The 25350-nt window shown below is 37.6% G+C and overlaps 4 protein-coding genes across 4 annotated transcripts; 3 read left to right on the forward strand and 1 right to left on the reverse strand.

Annotated features, from left to right (window-relative positions):
- Positions 1–858: 858 nt before the first annotated feature.
- shams (glucoside xylosyltransferase 1 shams) lies at positions 859–5515 on the forward strand. The gene is made up of 4 exons (XM_018546346.1): positions 859–1536; positions 2002–2650; positions 3356–3559; positions 5430–5515. Exons 1-4 carry the CDS (start codon positions 1093–1095, stop codon positions 5513–5515), a joined length of 1383 nt encoding a protein of 460 aa, XP_018401848.1. The 5' UTR covers positions 859–1092.
- A 466-nt stretch (positions 5516–5981) lies between these two features.
- On the forward strand, positions 5982–13415 carry kermit (PDZ domain-containing protein GIPC-like protein kermit). Its single transcript, XM_018546455.1, has 6 exons — positions 5982–6036; positions 9997–10352; positions 11704–11800; positions 11887–12269; positions 12562–12643; positions 13258–13415. The coding sequence occupies exons 2-6, from the start codon at positions 10005–10007 to the stop codon at positions 13413–13415; spliced, it is 1068 nt and encodes a 355-aa protein (XP_018401957.1). The 5' UTR covers positions 5982–6036; positions 9997–10004.
- A 2323-nt stretch (positions 13416–15738) lies between these two features.
- Positions 15739–18647, forward strand: SCOT (Succinyl-CoA:3-ketoacid CoA transferase). The gene is made up of 7 exons (XM_018546394.1): positions 15739–16119; positions 16490–16870; positions 16952–17377; positions 17461–17569; positions 17691–17907; positions 18029–18240; positions 18403–18647. The coding sequence occupies exons 1-7, from the start codon at positions 16039–16041 to the stop codon at positions 18588–18590; spliced, it is 1614 nt and encodes a 537-aa protein (XP_018401896.1). The 5' UTR covers positions 15739–16038; the 3' UTR covers positions 18591–18647.
- Positions 18648–19137: 490 nt separating this feature from the next.
- LOC108779093 (ATP-binding cassette sub-family G member 5) lies at positions 19138–22321 on the reverse strand. Its single transcript, XM_018546448.1, has 5 exons — positions 22107–22321; positions 21064–21639; positions 20588–20810; positions 20094–20308; positions 19138–19885 (listed from the first exon to the last, which is right to left on the reverse strand). Exons 1-5 carry the CDS (start codon positions 22300–22302, stop codon positions 19218–19220), a joined length of 1878 nt encoding a protein of 625 aa, XP_018401950.1. The 5' UTR covers positions 22303–22321; the 3' UTR covers positions 19138–19217.
- Positions 22322–25350: the final 3029 nt, after the last annotated feature.

A 25350-nucleotide genomic window follows, 5' to 3' on the forward strand; every position in this document is an offset into this window, starting at 1 on the left:
TTCTTTTGAGAATTTAAATTTGTGCGAATATAATTTTTAACATAAACAACATATCGCCTAAAAAGTCTCTGATTTTTAGAGATCTCTCTTAGACATATGTATATATCCTAAAAACCGTCTTTCTGATGTCTTTATCATGTTTTTAAACACACACACACACTAGGTGTCTGAAAATTTCTGATATCAGTAATAACTGAACAGGATTCTTTATTTCTTGTAGATGATAAAATAACTGTTGACTTTATCTGTGTGTAATAAAAAAAATCGGTATCAATTAACCACTAATTCGCATCCGAACAAATATTATATTATAAAATTTGAAAAGTTTTACACAAATTTACAAATTATAAGAACGTATTAATAAAAGAATATATAATATTAAGTAAGAGGTATTAATATTTTAAGAATTGCGACTTTATGAATTTTTAAATTCAGAAAAAGTACTTTAGTTGTAAAAATCAATATTTTATGTTAACATTTGTTATCGTATCAACATTTATGAATGCTTCAACATGTTTTATTGCTGTATAATGCATATAAGTAAGATTTCAACTTATCGGAAATCGCGTATATTTTGGCGTAACTGGTATCTGATAGGTTGAAATCTAAATATTTTTTTCTATTCCTAATATTTCCTCCTTGTGCGCAAAGTCTAAATCGCTGAAATTGTTGAAATAATTAAAATCTATCAAATTAATAAAGATTTTAATGATTTTTTTAATGTAAAAAAAATTGATATTTGCTGTATATAGTTTACATCCACTACTTTAGAGGGCAGTAGTGCGCAAGGCATTTGTCGGTTATTAAGAAAAGGCCTTCATGTCCTCTCTCAGATATCAGACTGTTTTGATACGAGCATTTATGACGTTTTTCTCGGAGGTTATATTGTAAATATGGCGCTCGCCATTACTTGAGACGCAAGACGTAACATTGACGACGCAATATTGGGACCCGCCGTGTTCCACAAACGTCGTGGATTATCGTCCGCTTTCAGAAGGGGTCCAAAATGCCGTCAGGTCACTGCCGACGTCGTATATCAATCACGACGCAATTCTGTTCAGTTTGAGATAAAGCGCGACGCAACACGACGTGATGAAATCTGTATATAAGTTGTTTTTGTTGTGCCTTATTCTCGCCGTGCTCATAATACTGCTCAACGTGACCACCAATTTCTCCAACAAGCTATACGATCAGCCACCCGCGAGCAGGGAGCGCCTGGCGCTCTCGAAGAAATCCCCAGGAAGCCCGTCGACGAGCGAGGTGACGATATGCGTAGTCGTGTGCGGGGACAGGCTACACGAGGCCCTAACCATGCTGAAATCGGCACTGGTCTTCGCCAGCAGGCCGCTGCAATTCATAATACTGGCAGAGCAGAATCTGATACCAGCCTTCAGCGAGAAGCTGTCGGAGTGGCGACTCATATCCAATAAAACCTTTGACTTCCTGGTGCGACCCATCACCTTCCCCGATGGTAGCGATGTGGTCATGTGGAAGAAGTTGTTTAAGCCCTGTGCAGCTCAACGACTGTTTCTACCAGTAAGTGAATCTGATTTAATTTTAGGATAGCAATCGTGTAATTTTTTCTCTAAAGAAACATGAAAAGTAAATAGAATGTCATTTACTTTGACGTATACAATAGCCGAGAAAAAACTTTGTTTACAAAATCTGTCCTTACTCCATCTCTATTACATGCTTTTTTTAAATACTTATTTAAAAAATTCCTTAAGTCTCTAATTATTTCATCTTTAGCCTTGCCTTATTTCTTTTCTCTAATTTGTCTCATTTCTATTATCAAGTTTTTATAGCTTAAATTATACTTTGTATTATTTTTCTATAGTTATATACAGTTATATATAAGAAACATGAAAGGTAAAAATTTTATCATTGAAGGTAAGAAGAAAATATTTACTTTCCTGTCTTAAGGTAAAAGTTACATGATCACTATTCAGCTGACATTTTTTTTTTCTGTAAGAGCGAGATTTACCGTTTATTATGTTTTAGACCGTGCTGAATGATACGGATGCGGTGCTCTACGTAGATACAGATACCCTGTTCTTAGCGCCACCAGAGAAGGTCTGGGACAATTTCAAGAAAATGAACTCCAGTCAGTTGGCAGCTCTCAGTCCTGAGCACGAGGATCCCAACACTGGATGGTACAATCGATTCGCCAAACATCCGTATTATGGCAAGCTAGGCGTCAATTCAGGAGTGATGCTGATGAATCTGACGAGAATGAGGGAGTTCCGATGGACAGATTACGTAATTCCTATCCACAAGGAGTATAGACTGAAGATAACCTGGGGTGATCAGGACATTATCAACATAATATTTCATTACCATCCAGAAAAACTATACGTATACTCATGCCGGTACAACTACAGGCCCGACCATTGCATGTACATGTCAGTATGCGCAGAAGCGGAGAGAGAAGGTGCTCTGGTGTTGCACGGTTCCCGCGGTACGTTCCACTCGCAAAAACAACCACCTTTCAAGGCCGTGTACCGGGCCATGCAGGAATATCAATTAAACATGGATCCGTACGATGAGCTGCTTGTGCCGATGAGGAATTATCTGATGATGGAAGACAAATCGAATTGTGGCCGCGTCTCAAAGGTGTTCATCATTCAACCAGAGCTACACCTAGCTGCCCGTAACTCATAAAACTTTTACTCGTTCGTAAATCGAAATTACGTACTCGTGTTAGCTTTTTATCTCTCTTTATCTCTTTTTATAAAACTTAGATGATTGTTTCACGTTAATTGATATGGATGTTGTATACAGATATATTAAAGCAATAACGAATAGAGTATAAGCATTTTTGTATTGGCGAAGTCTTTCAGTGATGTAATATTTTCTTTCGTCTCGGAATTTTTAAGAGAGATTTTAGACCCTAAAATATACTTAATTACATAAATACTTATACATATACATACTTAGTATGTGTCTTAACACATTATGGACTGGTAAAACAATTGATGATAAGGTATAAGCCATTGTGTGTTGTGATGTATATAATCATCCTACTATATATAATTATCATATAAGCCCTTTTAGAGATCATTTACTTATTATGCAATACGTAAAAAATGGGTAATTAACATATTATTTGATTATTTATGTTTATGGAAAACCACAAACTGATGCGACCTGTCCACAATGTATTAAGTTAAAGAGTCTAGAAATATGCGAGCATAATTAGAGAGTATAAATGTGTTATTCCAAACGATTCCATATATAGACTGAACTTTTCTATAGTGCATTTGAGTTTTTTTTGTTAACAAGTGCGCTATGTTGTTACTGTTTGTACGAAGTGCGATGCGGGGAATATGTTGTTATGCGATATTTTTATCTTTAGACAATATTCGAGTGGTGCTGGGCGACCGACGCTTATCTTTGGAGTACTTGGCTTTTAGGCAGGATATCTCTTGCGATGTTAATGTATGGGATACATTTAACGAGAACTATCACCTGTTTTGGGATTCAAAGCTCCTAAGATTATTAATAATGATAGAAAGGCTGAAACTTGAAAGAAGAATCAATAATGTCGATTATACTTCCGGTATTTTTTTCCGGGCTCTACACGTGCAATCTATCGGAAATACTCTGATCACGACGTGGGATTTCTTTGAGAATGATTTCCATCCATTTTCGAAAGTCTTTCTAAAATCGGGAAATAATTTATTTCTTTTGTACAAAAAATATGATATTACGATTTTCAAAATAAGCGTCCTGCGTTTTAACGGGACAGTAATTGATAATTTGTAATCGATAAGTATATGAGTATGGATTATAGTATTATGCGTATATTGAATTAAATTCTGACGAGCGTTTACATTTTTACAGTTTGTTACACAATTTTTTATACGGTATTGTGCGATACGCATTTTGCATCGTTCAACGATCCGGCGATGCCATTTGTGATACTTTTCCTATAGGTATTGTACAATGAAGCTTAAATAAAAGATCTAAATACACACATGAAAGTAAACACGTATTTAATACGTAATTAATAATGATTTACCTCATGAAACATGTATTATACGCTGACATGCTATGCTAGGAAAGTTTAATCATCTTTTGTTTCACTCTTCATCCAAGCGGCTCGATACCACTAATGTAAATATTTAATCTCCGTTCAACTTACTCTTATTTTCTAAGTTTAAGAATCTTATCCTTTTTTCATATAATATAATATATACAATATATAAATTTTAAAAAGTAGAAAAGAATGGACGCGTCTTATCGAAAAGAACGATTTCCTTTCATAATTGCTCCTATTAGTAAAATGTCAAAACCACTTTTGTGTTCTTGTATTACCATTTTAAACAAATTCTTTCATAGAGAACGGCTCCCAACAGTGCACTGTTCGCACCTCATTGTTAGCGTTATGATGCAGCGATGGATACCTGATGGGCACGTTCGAGGGGGGTCGGCCGACGCAAGAAGGGGCTCCCTGCGATCAGTCCTCTCGCCGCTGCTTTCCGCTCACGGTGGCACGCGAGCTCGTGAAATCGACCTCGCACGATTTTCTCCCGCTACATAATGTTCTTTCGTACCCGAAGGAAGTGCCGTTGGTGTTAACCGAATTAAAAGACACGTCGCATACAGGTGAAATTCACTCGGTGTCGTCTACCCCGAGGGGTCTTCCAGGGGTTTCCGGCGGATATTTATTTGTGTGGATATATATGCAGAGATAGCTCTACAAATATGTGAAAAGGAAAACTTTAAGTAATATATACAGACTCAACAGAGAAACCTTATTTCGAAACATATCATTCTTGAACGGCAAATAACGACAGGAGTATGAGCGAAAAAATTCTAAAAGCATTTTATAGTTACTTTATTTTTCTTTGAAAAATAGACAGTAGAATGCTTTATTTTCCATATATTAAAGTCATCGATCGTTACCTTTTGTATCTCGATTCTGGATGTTAAAAATTTTAGAGTAGAATTTGCTCCGAAATAATTCGACCCAATTAAAAGTAATATTTGTAATAAATGAGTGAATTATTCATAGCTGATAAGTGAACTATCAGGCTGTAATCATTGTCATAAATGATCGGCAGTAATAATACTACTAATATATTAATTCTATTTTTTTTCAAATCATCTATCTTATTTCTAGAGTTTCAATTGTAAACAGAAGATAAAATTCTGTCTCTGAATTCTCATCGTGAAATTCCACGTAATAGAAAAAGCTAGTAGCCGTTTCTGTCAATATAAAATAACTTTAATTTTTGTGTTCAAATTATCATCTTTTTCTAATTCTTAAAATTCGAAGTGCATTCACTTCGAAGTGTCTATGTTTTTTAGCATATAAATTAATGAAAAAATGCTTAATTCCTGAATATAATCTGAAAATAACTTATAATATGAGTCTTTCAACACTGAATATTTTACACATTTAACTAAACAAAATGAAATTTTAGAGGAACAGGCTTTCAAAATGCATTTTGAAAGTCTGCTCCTCGAATTGCGAATTGAAGATTCAGCCAATCAGAACAAAATGGATTAAAATTAAAATAGTCTGATCGGTCGAATATTCTAATTTCTAATTCGTAATTCTCAGTCTCCAATACGTATGATACGTAGTGCGCTTATGTCTTGTGGATATTCTAAAGATGTTCCCAGGATGATTTTCGGATGACGTATGCTGTTTTTTTTTTCTTCATTACACGCTGCTTTCCGTGCGATGATCGAGACTGATCATCGTCGTTCTTTAGATTCGCAGTTCGACGCCGATCGCGAATCTCATTCGCGCCTGTAACGCGATAAAGATCGAGCGTGCGAGCGATAACGGGTAAACGATAACGGGCGGACGAGTGGAAAGAAAGGGGTATTTGGGTCCCGGTGGCTGGCCAGTTGCGACGACGAACAGCGTCGCGGTTGATTGCTGCTCCGTCAGTACTCTGCATGATCGCTGAATAAAGTGTCCTTGCTTCTTTCATTACGTCGCGTCGTCGTGGAAAAAAAAAAAACTTATACAGACGCGGATACGGATACGGACAGGTGCGCGCCGATCACGGCGAGGAAGAGGTGAGAGGCCGGTCTTCTCGGTTGCGCGTTCCGGACGGGCGTTGCGTGTTATTTGTTACTCGCCGGCGTGTACTCGCTCGTAACATTACGGTATTGACGTGTATATCATTGTACAGGGTGTCCCGAAAATCGCCGACAAGTTTCCCGCCGCTCGCGGAGAAAAAATCTAAAACCGTGCTAGAATTCCAAGTAAATTTAATGAAATAGGTCTCCATATAGAGACAAACGTCTACTGTAAAATTTATACTTTTCTGATAAATGAAAGATCGTCGTAATTATAGATTATAATCGTACTATAATGTACTTTTTATATTTTGTAAAGTAAATTTATTAATTATAACATATATCTCCATAGAATTTATCGACGAGTATTTTTCATCTTACAATTAGCTTGAAAAAATTTATTTTACTGTACGGTAAAATATAGGTAATATATACAAGTGTATAAAGTCTTGAGAGTTGTTTGTGTTTACAATCTTAATTGAGACTAGTAGGATTAATTTTACTAAAAGATAATTACTTGAATGTGGTTTTAATAAAATTTATTATTTACTCTTTACGTTGCATTTCTAATATTTTACTTTCAGAGGGGTATACAAGTTTATCATAGTAAACAAGTTTACTAATCTCGTAAAAATTATTATTCTTCTCCATGTGTTCAGAAGATTTATTTAAAAAAAAAATTTATATGTACGCGAATAAGAGAAGTGCTGTTACTTTCGCTGTATAACATTCCGATACTCGCGAAACCTGTTACATTACCTCTCGTTTGTCTCCCGTGGCACATTCGCGGCAGTGCGACGATGACAAAACGACGAGTCGGAAATTATTACGTACCGTTGTGTAATTATTCGCCACTCGATATGCAACGTCAGCCGCAGGAGAGATTTATCTTCGCGCTTTGAGAAAAAATGTCTGGTTGGATTAATTATGATTCTGATTAAAATGAATCAGAAAAACGAATTAGAATTTTTTGTTAAATCTACTAGAATTCTAGTTGTGACAAGCAGAATTCTGATTAATATTATATAATTAAAATTATCTTTCTGCTTGTCCATTTTTAAGACATTTTTGCGTCGTATTGCCAAATGGAGACGCGATATAAGCGGCGTCTATCGAGTAAATTTCGACCCGGACGGTTGAACAGTCAGGCTCGGGTGAGAGTTGCTCTCCTCCGGCTCTGCCAACGCACCGTGGAATAAATGTCAAACGGTAAAACGTCAGAGCCAGTAGTCTACGAAGTAAACATAAATCGGCGTAAGCCGCTAATTAGTCGGCAGAGCGAAACAAAATTTAATGAAGGAAAATGAGATCTTTCACGTTGATATAGATATAATGCGCATGCTCATTCCATATTTTATTCCTAGCCGGAATTAGGTCGTGAATTTTCTTGAATTCTTCATTGTATTATACTCTGACATATGTTACCTAGCAATTAATGGCTTGATATGATGAACCAATCGCAATTCGCAGCACCATCTCCTTTTTTGGGGTCATCGGAGATAATTGACCGTAATCGGAGACAATTGGAATGGTGATATTGCGCTTCGTGAATAATTCGCATTGTCGTAGTAGAATAGTCGTTGACGAAATCCACGGCAGCTTACAATTGCGATTACTTAGAAGTTGCGACGCGATGCCAACGACCTGTAAATCGAATCCGCCTGTGCTATTGGCTGCGTTCAGCAGAAAAAGCAGCTTTGCACTATTGTTGTAAGATCTTTTCATAATAATTAGCACGAACATTTAATTCAGTGAGCGCTATTATGTTAATAATTATATAGCAATAATTGCAAAGCTGCTTTTTCTAGCTGCTGCAACGCGGCTATTTGTGGAAGTACATACATCGCGAGTATTTCGAGAAACGACTCGTTATCGCTCGAGTTTTAACATCATATATAGGATCACGAGATAAATTTATGTACAACACACTCCGTCATAATCTGGTGTAATTATATACTCTCTAATCTTTTAGAATGAATCTCACTCTAAAAAGTGAAACTTTATTTTTAGTTCGGTTTTGTCATCAGTACACGATCAATTTTGATTTAGTTCGAACCGGTTTGAATTCCTGACTTATTTTTGTTGTTACAGAAATATTTATAGAAAAAAAAGCGAATTAGGTTCGAGATACTCTAGATAACGATTGCGTCAGGTTGAAAATCGAGGTGAACAGCGCGAATAACATATGTTACGAAGATAGTTTGCGAATAGCGCATGATTATACAAGTTTTACTGTATTTTCGTGCTGAGCTGTTATCCTCATTGCGTAACGTGGATCGGCAAGAGCAACATTTTTCCAACGCACTCGCGTGACGCCGTACACTGTCGCGCGGGTTTTACGATAGCTTAGACCACGTGCTGTGAAACATTACGGACTGATGAAAACGACACAGGTAGAAGACGGGAATTTGTACTTTCTAAATTATATTTGAAGTGCACTCCGAAGAGTAAAACCAATCTTAAAAAGAGATGGCTCAATTTTCAATCTTTTAAGACTGAGATTCCACTTTTCAGAGTGACATAATTCATTTTAATAGTTTTAAAGAATAAATACGCCATAAAATCATTTTTTAGTTCGATGCGAGAAATGCTTTGGCGTTGATTGTCGAAATATCAGAATCCTCTCCATGATTTAGATCTCAGATTTCGATCTGTGATCGCGACGTTGTTATTTCGTGCGATTATAAGTAATAAAAACTGTCGCGTGCGACATTCGACGAATACTCGATGGATATTCTCCGGTATTTCATTAAAACAGGCGAAGAAAAATACACGTGTAAAACGACTGACATTATTCCTTGTCGAAAGAGGATGATTCAGGCGAAAATAATGATTACCGTATGAAAGAAGACTGTATCTATACAATTTGAAGACGGTCTTGGTGGCACGAATCGAAAACGAGCGGCAACTGAAGAGCGAAGGCTTGGTTTTGTTTAAAAAGGCGTTACGTAGAAACCGTTTATACGTTTGAAGGTTTCCTTGCGAGAAAGACGCCGGTTTGCCGAGTAGATAACGAAACGTCGCGCCCGAGAGACGTGTACTTTAATTAATACGCACGTCGTTCCGTGCGTGACCGCCGCGCACGTGAGTAAATTCGCGTACAAAGTTCGTGATAAGCATATAATACAGAAGAAACGAGCATATAATAGATACTCTTGGCAACGGAACATGTGGTCGATACATGCTTTTATATCTCCTTAACGTGTGGCCGGCGGAATCGCAAGATCGCAATTACCGTGTGTGCCTCTCCCGTGGTTCTCATTTCTCTTATCTTATGTCAATACCGTACATCTGACATGAGAATCGAGCGTTTTCGCAGAAGTGATTGTCAATCCGATAATTATTATGTCGCACGATGTAACGATTGCTATAAGTTAACTTATATCTTTACAACTTTGCGATTTCTATTTAATTGTTACCGCGGTTCTTTCAACGAAACCAATTAAGAAACTCGCGTACTGACCGATTATGTTGAAGTATTGAAAAATTTAGGTACATACAGATCTGAAAATTATTTTGATACAGTATAACAAAATTATTTTCAGATTTATATTAGTTAAATTTTTTAATAAAGCAAATTATGTTTGTTGCCTTTTTTTTTCTGGGTAACGAATCATTAACTTATTACGGTATAAAGTAACTTTAGTAAACGCAAAATATTATTTAGAATCTCACTGCTATTTGCAGTACTTGCTCCATTCGACAACTATATATAGGTATTTTTTGTACGAGCTATATAAATCTTGTAAAAGTACGCGGCATCATAATTCACTGTCGCGATCCTGTCGATTCTATCTCAAGATAGGAAAGGATCGCGGAAGACTCAGAATATCGCACATTTCTCAGTTATCAACCTGCCGCTTACGATCATGACTCAATTTTGCGATGAGAATCCAGCGCGTCACGCCGGGTTGTGAATAACGGGACACTCCTTTGTGTAACAATTAATTTTTGTAGAATCGAGGATGCCATTGTTCAAGGCGCGGGCCACGCCGAGATCGCCGGTAACGGAGAAGGCTGCGAACGGTGTGCAGTATCGCAACCATCAGCATCATCATCAGCATCAAGCCGGCAGTGACAATGGTCATGACAACGACACGAACGGTAACGGTACCGGTAGCCGGTCGGGGAACGGTGCTCCTCCTCTTCAACACGAGCTGACGAGACCGCCACCCCGGGACCCGCGGCCGTCGACGCTGGTCTTCCACTGCCAACTGGCCCACGGCAGTCCCACGGGACTGATATCGGACTTCAGCAACGTCCGGGAACTGTATCAGAAAATTGCCGAACGCTACGATCTACCCGCGGAAGAGGTGAGCGCGAAAACTGCGCGGTAAATGCCGCAAAATGTGTGTACAGTTAATACTTTCTTGTCGAGAGAAGAAAGGATCGGATTTGTAGGCACATCGAAGTACTGGGCCATGTTGTTAATTGGGCTGCTTCTTTGCAGCAGAAAATTAATTGTTATACGCGTTAAAACTTATGACTGTTTATGGCTCGTTCTTGTTTCAAGATAGTCTCAGTTCTGAAACACAATAGGTATAGTAAGCTTTTCTGTAACAAGCTATTAAGTACTGTTTTAAAATGCTTAAATATCGTGATTAGTCTGTAATTTGTAATTAGTTTATATCTTAAGACTGTACTCATGATGTTTAACGCCTAGTATATACTTAGGTTATTCGTGCTATGCGCATTACTTTATTTTAAAATTATATACTTTGCTAAACAATGGACTCTATTCCTTCCTTTTTTTCATGTTTAACAACACTTTAAGTACTTTCGAAAGATGTTAAAGTACGTGTAAGAATCCGTGAAATGCCGTGAAATGTAGGCAAAGTTACGCGAGTCCTCCTTTACATTTGGAGAAATCGGCAACGCAGGACGATGCCGTCAGACTTGATGGTAATGGAGCCGCTCATAGTGGAAACTACGAACTTGGTTTCCAACGCAAAGCGTATCCCACGTAGGGAGAAACGACACCGGATGCAGGAAGCGCCGGTCACGGACCGTGGCCTCTCTCTCGTCGACCTGGCGGATATATGTCTCGACTAGGCGAGAGAGAAAGAGGAGAGAGCCACGTGTAATTCGTCTGTATAAACGCGGTCGGCGCGATGTAACCAGGTCGCTCGTCGACTCGTTATGGATCGCTTGAAGCGTGAGGGATCTAACTTCTCTCGCAATCTCTAGACTAAATAAACCATGATCGCAGCACCACGCTTTGCCGCGATGATGGTTGAAGGGAATTGGAAAAGTTAATCTGGACGCAATTTAAATTTTACCGAATGTTTGCAGTAAGATTTAAATCAGTCTTCGAAATTAAGTCGATTAAATCGTCTTGATATATGAAGTAGTATAAAATCTGGAGCAAAGATGGCATTCTCTTAATAAAAGTAAATTTAATCTCTCTCTTCCGCCGGTTATGTGAATTTTAACTCTTCAACAATCAGGGTCTTCGAGAAACAGAAAAATTTTGTATAGTCTCGGATTACACAGAATCTGTCAAAATCTACAATCAAAATATTGTTGCCTTTAAAGATATGTCAGCAAGGAGTTAATATACATAAAGATTAAGTAAATAAAAGACTTCGTAAAATTTAGGAGGTGATAAAAGAGAGTAGGTTAAAAGTGTCTAATAGTTGAAAATAAGATGATTTAACGTTCCAGATCCTCTTTTGCACGCTCAACACGCACAAAGTGGACATGACGGAGCTATTAGGTGGACAAATCGGCGTGGGTGACTTCATATTCGCACATAAAAAAGGTTACTAAGCATTATATACTTTCATGCATAGAAAGCGCAGGTTGCATGAAGCAGAAAAAAAAAAAATTAATGCATTTTCGGTGCAGGCCAACCGAAAGAAATCGAGTTGGTGAAAACGGATGACGCGTTGGGCTTGACGATCACTGACAACGGCGCCGGCTACGCTTTCATAAAGCGTATAAAGGAGGGTTCCGTGATCGACAGGATAAAGGTGATCGAGGTGGGCGATCACATCGAGAGGATCGACTCGACCAGCCTCGTCGGCAGGCGGCATTTTGAGGTGGCGAAGATGCTGAAGGATATACCGAAGGGCTCGACGTTCACGCTGAGGCTGGTGGAGCCGCAGAAGAACGGCTTCGGCAGCATCGGGCCGCGTGGCGATCTCAAGAAAGGGAAAAAGCCTGGCTACGGATCCGGCAAGGAGACCCTGAGATTCAAGGCTGACGGTAGCGCACAAATCGTAGAGCAGGTGTGTACAATTATTGAAACGATCAGAGATTCTCGTCAAGTGGCGAGCTCATGAAACAAATAGATAGCTTTTTTTTTTTTAGTGGGAATGACGTTTCTCTGATAATATTAATCTTCAAAAACAACGAGTAAATCGAGTACTAGCTTCCTGTGTTATATGTGAGATATTTGAATTATTTAGATATCACTTTGATATTTATATACTTATTTACTCCTTCGATATTACCGCCTTTCCTAGCTGAATGAATAGCTGCGCGCGTTGAGTACGATAATCAAAGTAAATATTTGCGTAGATTGACGATGCTGCTGCGATAGGCGTTGAGAAGATTAACACTATCTTGGAGAGTTTCATGGGCATTTCCGATACGGAGTTAGGTAAGTTATTAAACTCAAGACACACTCCGTCAAAAGAAAATCAAAATGTTTTTACTTTAACGTCAGATAAGACGATAATTTTTTATTTTTGACTGTCTATTGACGTTAAGAATCAAAATAAAGTCATTTTGATTTTTTGTTGATTTTCGTGTTCAATATAATGTACATACACTAAAAAAATGTTCTGGTTGCACCAACAAAAAGTACAAAACAAATTCTAATTATTTAAATCAGAATTCTGATTTAAATTATTGTAATTAAATTTTTGGTTATCTCGATTAGAACGTTTGATAGACTTATAAGTGTCTGATTTATAAGTTTCTGCTTGAATATACGAGAATTCCAATTAATGCAACAATTTTTTTTCAATGCAGTTTTATTGTTAAATGTTTGAAAGCGACTGTTACCAACGCCGATTAACTTAGATTAGTCCATTGGAATTGACCAATCGCATTTATCTTTTAGCTTTGACGACAGACGCGATTGGTCAATTCCAATGGACTAATCGTCGATTAAGTTAATCGGCGTTTAATCGGAGTTGGTAACAGTCGCCCTGAGTCTCTTTTTTTATTTTAAGATTAATATTGGATTGTTATATCTGATTTATTTTACAGCGACACAAATCTGGGAACTTGCCGAGGGTAAATGCAACAGTATAGACTTCGCTGAAGCGATAGACAATTCCGACTTGGAGGACTTCGGTTTCACTGACGATTTTGTGATCGAATTGTGGGGCGCTGTGACGGATGCCAGAGCGGGCCGGCATCGATGACGCGAGGATCGACTACGTAATGACGATTCCAAATGTCGAATAATGAAGCGATGAAATTATCTGTGAACGGAATAATTTTCTGATTGAAGAAAATGACGTTCGTTCATTCTCGTGTTACCGTAATTCAGAGGCCTACACATATATAGGCGTGCGTTTAGCGTCAATCGTAACTACTTTTCTCTCTGAATATTTTTATTTAAAAAAATAATTGCGTTCAGTAGAAAAAGCAGCTTTGCAACTGTTGTAAAATTCTTTAATATGATTGGTTTACATGTAGATTTATGAGGAACTAGGACAAAGATCATTATATTAAAGGTCTTTACAAAACTGCTTTCTGCTGAACGCAGTCAATGAATAATTTGATTTACGAATGTTCCTTAAATGCGAATCGAATTGTTGACGTATTCGATCCTAAATGCGTGACGAAGATGTGGGCTAAAATCTGCAATATACTCCGTAATAATCGTATCATACATTGTGTCATATATGGCAAGAGCGTAGACTCAAATTGCAAACAGGAAGATATCCTTTACAGATTGCATAGGAAATTAATAACAATATTTTCAATATTATTTGAAAAGTATTAAAGAATTGTATTAGAAAAAAATATTAATATAAAACTTTCCTATTTTTTGTATTAAAGCACCGATCTTAATTTCCTTGTAATAACGAAACAATTCTGTTCATTCAAATCGATATCGATGTATGTATAAAAGCATATGTATAAAAAGCACGCGTATAATCTGTTAGTGACTACTATAGTATCTATATTAATCATTCGAACTTCAAACGACAATATATAAACATGCTGATTGGCAATATCGAATGACGTTATTGCATTGGTATGGCGCGATATCGATAATATTATTCACTCGCCGTATTAGTATTCATTAGTTCAATCCAGGCAACAGGCGTGTCTGAAAGACATCTCGAAGACGTCTTTACTTTGACAGAGAATGTTTAAAAGTTTTACACTCAAGAGTGTCGAACTTGTTTTTTTTTTCGATAATTTCGATAATGAAGTTTCTCAAGAATTGTAGAACGCTTTTAGATATTTTATATAAGACGTTTTAATGTTCCTCGGGGAGCATTCGGAAAATATTATAATGATAAGAATGGATTATAAATATATTTTAATACATAAGTTCATGCGATGTGACCGTAAAAGAGTGCGAGAAATTATTATATATTCTGCAGTCCCGAGAAATATAAGGTCTTTATAACAAAGGCGTGATTTTTATTGATTTCACACGTTTTGAATAAATACTTATTATGAAACCAAATGTCTCTTGATAGCTATTTATAGAATGTAACCGCCATTGTAGAGGTAGATGCCTGAGATAACGAAGATATTTGGAGAAATCGCTGTCTCTTGTTGATAGATGTATAAGAAACAAACTGTTCCAATTCTCTTTGGCATTACTATACAAAAATTTCAACAATTTTGTGTTTATTAAAAACATGTAATACTTATATAGTATTTCATAAATTAATATACATTATTAATATAACATGCGATAAAATATATTATCTAATACAACAAATATCATAAATGTTGATCCACAAAATTTTTTTACATGTCTTCATATTATACGTAAATTATTTTATCATATTGTTTTTAGTTTGTCCATTGCAGGTAAAATAATTATTGAGAAGTCGTGTAAAGAGCTTGTATTAAGAAATGCAATTAAAAAAAATAAAAGAAGATTTATGTACTTGTTGTGGTCAAATCGTCCCTCTTTTAGATCAATATCTAATATCTGCATAATCGTTATTTGAAAGCTGACGTCCTCGTTACAAAACGAAGTAAACATGATAATAAACACGTTTTCTATCAGAGTCGTATTTCACGATAAGGCCTGCGTTAGGACGATTCCGTGCCCCGAAAAAGAAAAGTCGTTCAAAAGCCGAAGACATAGGCTAATATATAACTAATAAAGGACAATTTATGATGTACAAAAATAGTTCATTTGATATAATTGTTAAAAATTATAATTTATTTAATGTTTACAAAAATAATGCCAGTACCGACGTTAATAATTTGTGTCTTTACCTCTGAAATTCTAAATATAACATATAATGTAAATTACATGCTAATGCATGCTATAACATCCGTCATATAAATGTGGTTCTCATACGAGCTTAGAACTCGAAATCTCCTCCTGTTTCTTAACAGAGAAGATCGTTCCTTGAGCTTTTTTTTATACCTCTGTACGGATTTCCGACCCAATCATATGAGTCGTAGTACCGATTTCTTGAGGACACGGATTAATACGTTCCTGATCGCATCGTTTCAAGTTTCAAATTGAAACGTCAGCGCGCGCTCCGCTCCGCTTCGCCAGTCACCGTCCGCATCTCCATGCATCTTCATGCGTGAGGTGTTGATAAGAGGTTAGGTTTTGCGGCGCCAAGTTCCTCGACAATTGTTGCAAGACGATATTTCGGCACGTCAAGACTGATTACAGCTGATTACAACGAGAGAACGGAGGTTACACAATCAAGACAAGAATTCCAGCAAGAATTGATGAAGTAATATCGGAGCAGATAACGTTAAGTCTCGAGTTTAACCTCCGACTTATATACGTCTTGCGAATAACAATTGTGCGTTTAGCATACGGTGACCATGGCATTTGCATTGCGAGGGGTCAGCGGTATATTTCTGCGTTGGAGCGGCGGTCCCCGGGGTGCCATAAAAGTATCACGGGTGCGTAAACAGCTCTCGTTGTGTTATCAGACGTACGTATAACCTACGCCGGAGTTATCTTAATTCTCTATTTGTTTCATGAAAGATATTGCAATATTATTATCTGCAATATATATTTTAAATAAATTTAAATCGTGCAGTTACATCTTTGGCGTATAATTACTCGTTTAAAAAAATTGTACACGTTTAATGATTTGTTGTTTTAATTATCTTGTAAATATTTTTATTTAAAAAAATATTTTTCTATATTTTCTGTATCTCTGAACGTATATTTTATTTCTCATTTTTACTATTATGTATTTTTTAATTTCTAAAGGTTTACTTTAAATTATTTTTGAAACATTTAGATTAAATTTCATTCATTTATCAGGTATGTGCCGTTAATTTCTCCATCAAAGCTGATATCCCAGAAGTGGAGCAGGAGGTTGAAAAGCTGCAAACACCAGTAGGAGATGGTAAAGTTTTCAAAAATATAGAGGAAGCTGTGTCTGATGTACACGATGGAGCCAAACTTTTGGTTGGTGGCTTTGGTCTCTGTGGAATTCCAGAGAATTTAATAGCAGCTATATTAAAAAAGGGTTCAAAAGATTTAACAGTAGTTTCGAATAATGCTGGAGTGGAAGATTTTGGGCTGGGTATATTGCTGAAGGAACACAGGGTCAAAAGGATGATTGCATCGTATGTAGGTGAAAATCCTGAATTTGAAAGGCAGTATCTTAGTGGTCAATTGGAGGTTGAACTAACTCCGCAGGTAACACTTTGAAAACGAGAAAAATTATGCCATAAATCTCGCAAATGATTACAAATCGAATAACGATTATTACTCACTTAGGGTACTTTGGCGGAACGTGTAAGAGCGGGTGGCGCCGGGATTCCAGCTTTCTATACTCCCACGGCGTTTGGTACCATCGTACAGGAGGGTAACGTCATTGTGAAATACGACAAGAACGGCAATGCCGAAATATCGGGTGAGCCGAGGAACGTGAATCAATTTGATGGACGAAATTACGTTTTGGAGACCGCCATCACTGGTGACTTTGCACTGGTGAAGGCATGGAAGGCCGATACCGCTGGTAATCTAATTTTCCGAAAATCGGCAAGGAACTTCAACCCTGTGATGTGCAAGGCAGCCAAAGTAGCAATCGTCGAAGTGGAGGAGATTGTGGAACTTGGTCAATTAAATCCTGATCACATTCATCTACCTGGCATTTTTGTAGATAGGATTGTGAAGGGGCCATCTTATGAGAAACGGATTGAGGTTGGCGCTTATTTACTTTCATTAATATTCGTTATGCATATTTAATTATGTAAATGTCTCATGAATATAATATTTTTCTGCAGAAACGTTCAACGAAACAAACTATAAAACCCAAGAAAATGACACCAGCTAGTAAAGCGAGGAATATGATCATTAAGCGCGCTGCCCTCGAATTTAAGGATGGAATGTATGGTAGGTTTAAAAGTTATAAACTTGTTAAATACTTTTTTGGAGATATAGAGATTCTGAAGAGATTTTGAATGAAATAATCAAATTTTCTCATCAATGCTGTTTAAATCGGAAATTTTTACAGCAAATTTGGGAATTGGTATGCCTATGCTTGCTAGTAACTACATCCCGAAGGGTGTGAAAGTGACGTTGCAGTCAGAAAATGGTATTCTTGGATTGGGTCCTGTTCCGGACGAAGATGACGTCGACGCGGATCTTATCAATGCTGGAAAGGAAACTGTAACCGTTTTGCCCGGTGCTGCTTTCTTTAGTAGTGATGAGAGCTTCGGAATGATTCGAGGGTTTGTATATAATTATTAATTACTTATATAGATTAATTATTAGCATGTTCCTCTCTCACGACAAATATTAGGATTTATTCGAAGTAAACAAGTTTAATAAATGTATTTTTTACACACATAGAGGTCATATTGATCTGACTATTCTTGGAGGCATGCAAGTGTCGGAGAATGGAGATTTAGCTAACTGGATGATACCGGGTACGATGGTAAAAGGCATGGGTGGTGCCATGGATCTTGTTTCTGCAGCGAGCACGAAGGTAGTAGTAACTATGGAGCATACAGCTCGAGACGGCAGTCCGAAAATTTTGAAGAATTGCACCTTGCCTGTCACAGGTAAAGACCCACGATACATACATTTTTTCTTATTTTGTCTACGCGTAAAATAAAATAATTTAATATTTAATTGATATACACTTTAAAACTGATTACTCTCTAATATTTCTGTATTACTTCTGGTCACTGTACGTACTAAACTAAACTTTTGTTTTTTTACAGGTCAGCAATGTGTAGATTTAATTATCACGGAGCTCGGAGTATTTGAAGTAGTGAAAGGAGAAGGATTAAAGCTTATTGAAATCGCACACAATGTTGATATTAGTCAGGTCGTCAGTTCGACGGGTTGTGAATTTAGCGTTGCCGACGATCTGAAGGAAATGGAACAAGTTACAGACGAGGACTTATAAGTTGTAATATATTTCACAAATGTGATATGCGATATGGTAATTCCATGCTATGATGTCTGAAAGTAAATTGTTAATATTATATTTTAAATTATAAATATGCAATTGATTATGTATAATTACATATGTTACACAATTACGTTTTTTTTCTGTAGATTCGTACTTTTTGTATAATATATTGTAACTTTTCAATTATTATTAAGTAAACATTACGATTGATGCTTGATTAAGCACCTACATTAACTGCATTATATATTGTACAAAATAGTTAATACATTTTTTAAATGTACATATATAATTCCTATTTGTTGTGAATTACCAATAATTATATGTCGCGTTTGCAAAGAAATTATATATACTAATTAATTATGATGCTAAAATAAACAAAGTATAATTTTATAACGTTACCTTATAAAATAAAAATTTTTAATATTTTTGATATGCGTTTTTTTCTTTGATCGATATTCCTAATTCTAATGTTATTTACAATTTTATATACATTTAAAGTTTAAATTAAATAAGTATAATACATACGTTATTTAGTCGTCGCTAAATCCGAGTATTCGAACTTCGTTTAACGTTGAATACAACGATAACATTAAATGAGGATTTAATATGTTCAACAATCCATTATTCTCTAAATTTTGCTTTCACTCTGGCAGGTAGCGGCAACAGATACAAAACGCTATTCAATATAATAAGTCCGACGGCAAACGCTAGAGAGATCAATAGATTCAGATCTACATTTAACACCTCGGAGATGTTTTCGCCCTCTCTAGTGAAACGTTCTATCAGATAAGTCTTGCCATCAGCGTACCTGCAAAGCTCAGGTACACTCGGACAGGCGAAACTCTCATTGTAAGGCAAATTGGATAGAATGGGAGTGTCGATCACCAACTGATTCAACGCAAGAGATGCATATCTCGTTGGCAACGCGGTCGTCACCATCGCCAACCAATAGGGCAAGTTCTTCAAGCTACGAATCGCACCCGATGCAACTACCAGAGATAACAGGGTCATGTACAGTACTGTAATGGCACCGATTATGGGTCTACCGACCACCATCAGCACAGCTACCGTCACTTGCTCGGCTGCCACGTAGCTGGACCAAAGAATGCCCGAAGCGTACGCCCACGAGGTGAGGTCCAGTTCCAAAATGGGAATCAATATCCCGATCGTTATCAGCGTCGATATAAAACTTAGTGGTAGGCTCAGCATGGTGTACGCGGTCAAGAACATTGCGCCGCCATAGAGACCCTCTCGTTTCTCTTGGTAATATCTTGCGCGAAAACCTGGAACTATATTTATCTTTATGTAATTAAATGCCAAATGTAAACCAGAAAAAAAATGCACTTCAAAGCATTTTGAACAACGATACGAATAAAACGAATTCGAAGAGAACGTTAAAAATTATTTAAATATCCCTAAGATTGAGGATTAGAGATTCATGATATCGGAAAGCTGCTTATTATTTCATCCTTTTGATTAATTTGCCTTTTAACTTACACAAAAGGGATGTCGCGACTATCCCGGCTACGTAAAACAACGTCAAGACGTTGAAGATCAAGCCGCCGGTTTGTAGGAAAATTCTTGATTGTACGGGACTTGAATGTGAATACAGTATACTCATTAGAGCAACGACGAATGGGAGTAACAGCAGGCGAGCGGCGAAGTGTCCCAGGCCAATCTTATTGAACGAAAATGTGGCCGCCATACTGCGTCTAAACATAATAATATGATTAATAAGCTATCCTAAAACTGTCGATCTTAAGTTTGCCGACACACTTTACAATCAACTCGAAAGTAAATTACATTCGAAACATAAGTGAAGTCAATATACATAATATCGAATGTTAAAAGATATATTTATAAAAGATTATAATTAATAATAGTAAAATCTTTTCCAAAAAATTGATTTAGAAGAATTTGTTACACTTTTAATTTTGTTCAAATAATGAGACATTTGTGTTTTCGTAATCATTATAATTTGAGAAACTCACAAATACAACGCTAAAAGAGTCGAGAAGCATCCGGGTTTAATTCCACGTCCTAAGCCTTTGTGCATGATACCAAGAGCTGTATCTTTCATACTGTGAGGCACTTGCGGTCCTTCTTTCATGTAAAGCACTCCATCCACTTTGAATTTCTCGACCAAGACCGATATCTGTTGATTGGACTCCAGAAAGCGATCTCTGGAGCGGCGATCAACAGTCGACAAGCATACTGAAAGAACGACGAATTCTTATATATTGATCATTTATTCTAATTAATCTTTTTCAGACAAAAAAGTATCTTTATCATTAATTAAATCAGTTACTTTTTTAAAATGTTCTAAGGACTTGCTTGGAAAACAATAAAAATTGCTGAAATAAAATTAATATAATTTTCGAAACAGAGAATGGTAGCTATAAGGAAGAAAAAGGAAAAAGAGGGAGAGAGAGAAGGAGGAGAATAATATTGTCGCGGTATTACTTACGGTAATACATCAAGGGATTTTCCAATTCCGGACAAGGGAAGCCGATGTAGGTGAAATAATCTAGCATGCTCCTGGTGGGTCCAGAGTAAACTACCGCGCCCAGACACAGCAGCGTTACGCGACCGACGAATGGCAGCACATCGGACCTGGGTGTTTCCATAGTGAGGACGACAATGGAGCCACGTCTTGTGGCGTAGGACCACAGCATCGAGACGATGAGATACGTGTTGAGGGGATCGGTGTCCCAGGTTGGCTCGTCCAGCAGCAACAGAGTCGGATCTTTGGCGAGTTGCACTCCCAGCATCAGTCGCCGATATTCCGGCCTGGTGAGATCGTTCACCGACCGGTTGGCGACCTGCGAGAGCGCCAGGTCGGCGAGGGTTTGTCGCACCCGAGCCTCGCGATTGTTTAGATTGGCGAGCCACGTGGCGTACATCAGAGTCTGGCGAACCGTCAAACTCGGCAGCAGATGACACCTGTGAGCCACGTAGCCGCCGTGACGCCGGAACAACTCCGGAGTCAGTAGGTTGCCGTTCAGGGTAATCCGTCCCCTCGTCTCACCCTCCGCTCTGCCAGCTAGTAGAAATTTTTAATTACTTTAAATTTAATTAATACGCCAAATCTGGGACACTATATCATCCATTTTTTCTGTTTTCTAGTTTTTTAAATAAAATTTAATTAGAATTTTTTTTATATTAACTTTTTCGTTATGACGTGACGCCAAAATATGTTAGATATATATAAAGGAAGTATCTAAAAAGATACAGATCGAAAAATAATTTTGCTGGATTATAAACATAGGTAATTATGTAGGAAGTTTAAACATGACAAACAATGCTGCACAAAGTTTTGATATTGTAGCAGTTTATAGCCATATTGTAGCTAAATTTTTAGATACTTCAACAAAACTGTTCTTTTCGTGTATAAGGAAGGACTAGTCACAGAAAATTTTATTAAATTACGAAGATCTGATTAAAAGCGATTTACGCGCTACACTGTTTTTTACAATACAAATGCTGGGAAGAATGATTAGAAATATTCACCGATAACATCGAGAAGCGCTCGTTTGCCGGAACCTTTTGATCCTAAAATAGCCAGGACTTCTCCACCGTGAACGCGGGCTGATACATCTCGAAGCACTGCGGTAGGTTCGGATTTATTGAGACAGGTTCCTTCGATCACTACCGAAGTGGAGTGAAACACGTTGGATATGTCCAAAACGCAATCAGATGGAAGCATCTTGAGAATCGGTATATTATTTTCGGTATCCACAGTTACATTCCTCGAGTAACATCCGCGGAGCTCTACAGAGGTAAAGATTCTATAATTATTTCTTTCAAAATGTAATATTTCTCATTGCAATTGACGTAACTTCGCGTATTATTCTAAAATTGTTATTATTTCTATTTAGCACAGCATCTAAAGACGTCCTAAAGCGTTCTCAGGATGTCAGATGAAATCTGCTGTTATTTTAAATCATATCGTAGATAGTAATCGGTATAACGCAGTAATATTAATATTATTAAAGAAACGCGTACGAATATTTCACAAGATATTAAAACATTCATAGGAACATGAAGGCGCAAGCTGTCACTCATCCATCCGTCGCGCACTTTGACCGTGTCACTTGGAGGACACCGTGCACCTTAATAAAGAGACCCACCCGCACTCGCGATTTTCACGATCTTTCGCAAAAGTCCGCAAAATGGTAGTCCGAACGGTAGTGAATAATGGCAGCAACGTGAGAGCGTGTTACCGCGGCGCGGGATTACAGCGCGCACTGACCAGCGCGTAAAAGTGACTCGCTCGAGCGAGGCTGGGACACGAGAAACGCGTATAGCTGCAGGTAACGATACCTGGCTGGCTACCCGGCTGGGAGTTGGCTCTCCTCGAGGTGAATGTCTTCTCCAACGCGAGCCCGCGATCTGGAGGGGGACCGACCCCGAGCAAGACCATCGGCGTAAGCAACGCGATGTGCGCGTTTCAACTTCACGTAAACCGTAAGGCGAGACGCTGTTTGGATGCCGATCGCGATCTATGAAGTATTTATCATAAAAATATGTCGTACTTTTGTGTCTAGACGCGTTATTCTATAATGTCGAACTTTTATTACAATTAGCTCATATAGTTGACCATCGTATAAAGTTTTTTGGATATTTGCGAGATGTAACGCTTCAGTAGTTATACATTACAACTTATAATGTATTCGAACAATATATGGAGACTGAAAGAAATACCAAACTTTAATAAATATTAGTTTGAATAGTTTTCAAGTAAATATTTATTAAAAACGTAAAAATATATATTTATTTGATAGAAAAATCATTAATTTGATTTAACTGTCACTTTTTATTCAGTAAATATTTATTAACTGTAAGTAAATGTTTACTTAGCATTATTCAAAGAAATATATATTAAGTAAGATTTAGTAAATTTTTTCTGTATATATATTAAATGAAATAATAAAATATGCTTTAGTTTGATATAGGAGACACTAGGAGCAAAAAATAAATTTTACATTCTTAATATTCATATTAGAAATAGATAAAGTTAAAATATTACCCGTTACTTTATCTTATAACTGTTCCGCGTGATAAAAGAAGTCAAAATTTAAATTAATTATACATATATACCGTTGCTCTCTAAGATGTGCGTCAAATTCTTAATTAAGGATAAGGATGATAAATATATTAATAAGATGAATAAAGCATTTTCCGATTAGCTTGATAAATACTGCAGAAAGAAAAGGGCCGATAAAGATAACTATTTCCTTTTACATACGTTAACTCACTTCGCTTCACTTTTACTTTGTTCCATTTTATTTGAGTTCCACCTATAAGTTATGCTTCCATTCCTCTCGTATAAAAACTCCCCTTAACTCGAATACATCTCGTCGCACGTAAAACGAAGCATAAACGCGCAAGAAGAGGCAAGAACGAGAAACGAAAGTGCAAAAAAGCGCAGAGAATCCATACTAAAGAGACGCAAGCTATCGCAGGATGGGAACCCGGTGCGTTCACGCCACTGCGAACTTGTCGGAGGGGTACCAGTGGGGCCGGCCGGGGCCCCCGGAGAGGGAAACTCGTGGGGGCCTCGGTGGGCTCCTCCGTCAGCGGTGGCGGCCAGCGTTCGGACAGGACTCCGGCGAGTCGCGCGATACTTGGCGCTTCGCTTCGATCGCGAGCTAAGGAAGATATCTCGGATAAGAGAGAATCGCCAACGATAATAACGACGACGGGGCGCGACAGCGACGCGTCACCTAAGAGAAAGGGGTTTCTTCCTTCATCCCCGAGGGTGGCGACTCTTTTCACGCACGCAAGGGAAGTACGTCCCTTTCCTCTGTGACGCGAAGTGCGGCAAGTCCGGATCGGCCGGCGATCGGCGGAGGAGGACGACGAACCGGAATGGAGAGAAGGCAGCAGCGTCGTTGTCGTGATTCTACCAGCTTCCAAGGTTGAAGGCCCAGCGCGAATACACAGCCGGTGAGTCATTGTCACGAAGATCAGAGGCAGCGCCTTCCCTCTTTTTCTTCCTCTCTTTTTCTCCTCTTCTTGTCCTCGCTGCGGGCGCCGACTCGCCCTCATGCGTGTTCCGCGATTTTTTGAACGTGCGCTTGCAAAGGCTCGCGTCCGTCTACGGTGCCGATTCAATTTTGCAAGCTTTTAATGGAATGGAAAATAAAATTGTTTCTTCGTCTCGGTGGCTGAATTTAGGGGTTGGAACCAACTTCTTATAAGACAAAACTCTTTTATTACATCGGAGATAACATTTTGATACTTTTTCTTCTCGAATAATTTTTTAAATTATAAATTAGGGAGAAAATATTAATTATTTCAAAGTCACGCAATCTGATGAATTAAGTTAACTCCAGCACTTTTTATGTTTTCTGTTAGATTACTTTTTCTTTGGTATTTATCTGCAAACTGGCGAGACAATTTTGTTGAGAAATTTTCTGTGCTATAAAAGAATATCTTCGATTAACAAGGTACCAAAATTTTTTCATTTTACATTCGAAGAAAATAAGATAAATATCTTCATTTGATATTCAAAGTTCTATTAAGTCCGCATACTTTTCGGAGTAACGCCAACGGTATAATTAAAATTATTTACACGTGGTGAGAGTATCGTGCGCGCGTGTCTAATTATACAGCATGCTGGAAATTGTCACGGTGTTTTCCGAAACGAAAACGCATTTAGAAAATTCTCCGGACTTTACAGAGCGGATACTCGACAGCCTTCGAAAAAGTGGTAACGGCAGGGTTGTTAATTATACTTGTTGCTTTCACC

This window comes from Cyphomyrmex costatus, unplaced genomic scaffold, assembly GCF_001594065.2.
Source record: "Cyphomyrmex costatus isolate MS0001 unplaced genomic scaffold, Ccosl1.0 scaffold55, whole genome shotgun sequence".
NCBI lineage: Eukaryota > Metazoa > Arthropoda > Insecta > Hymenoptera > Formicidae > Cyphomyrmex > Cyphomyrmex costatus.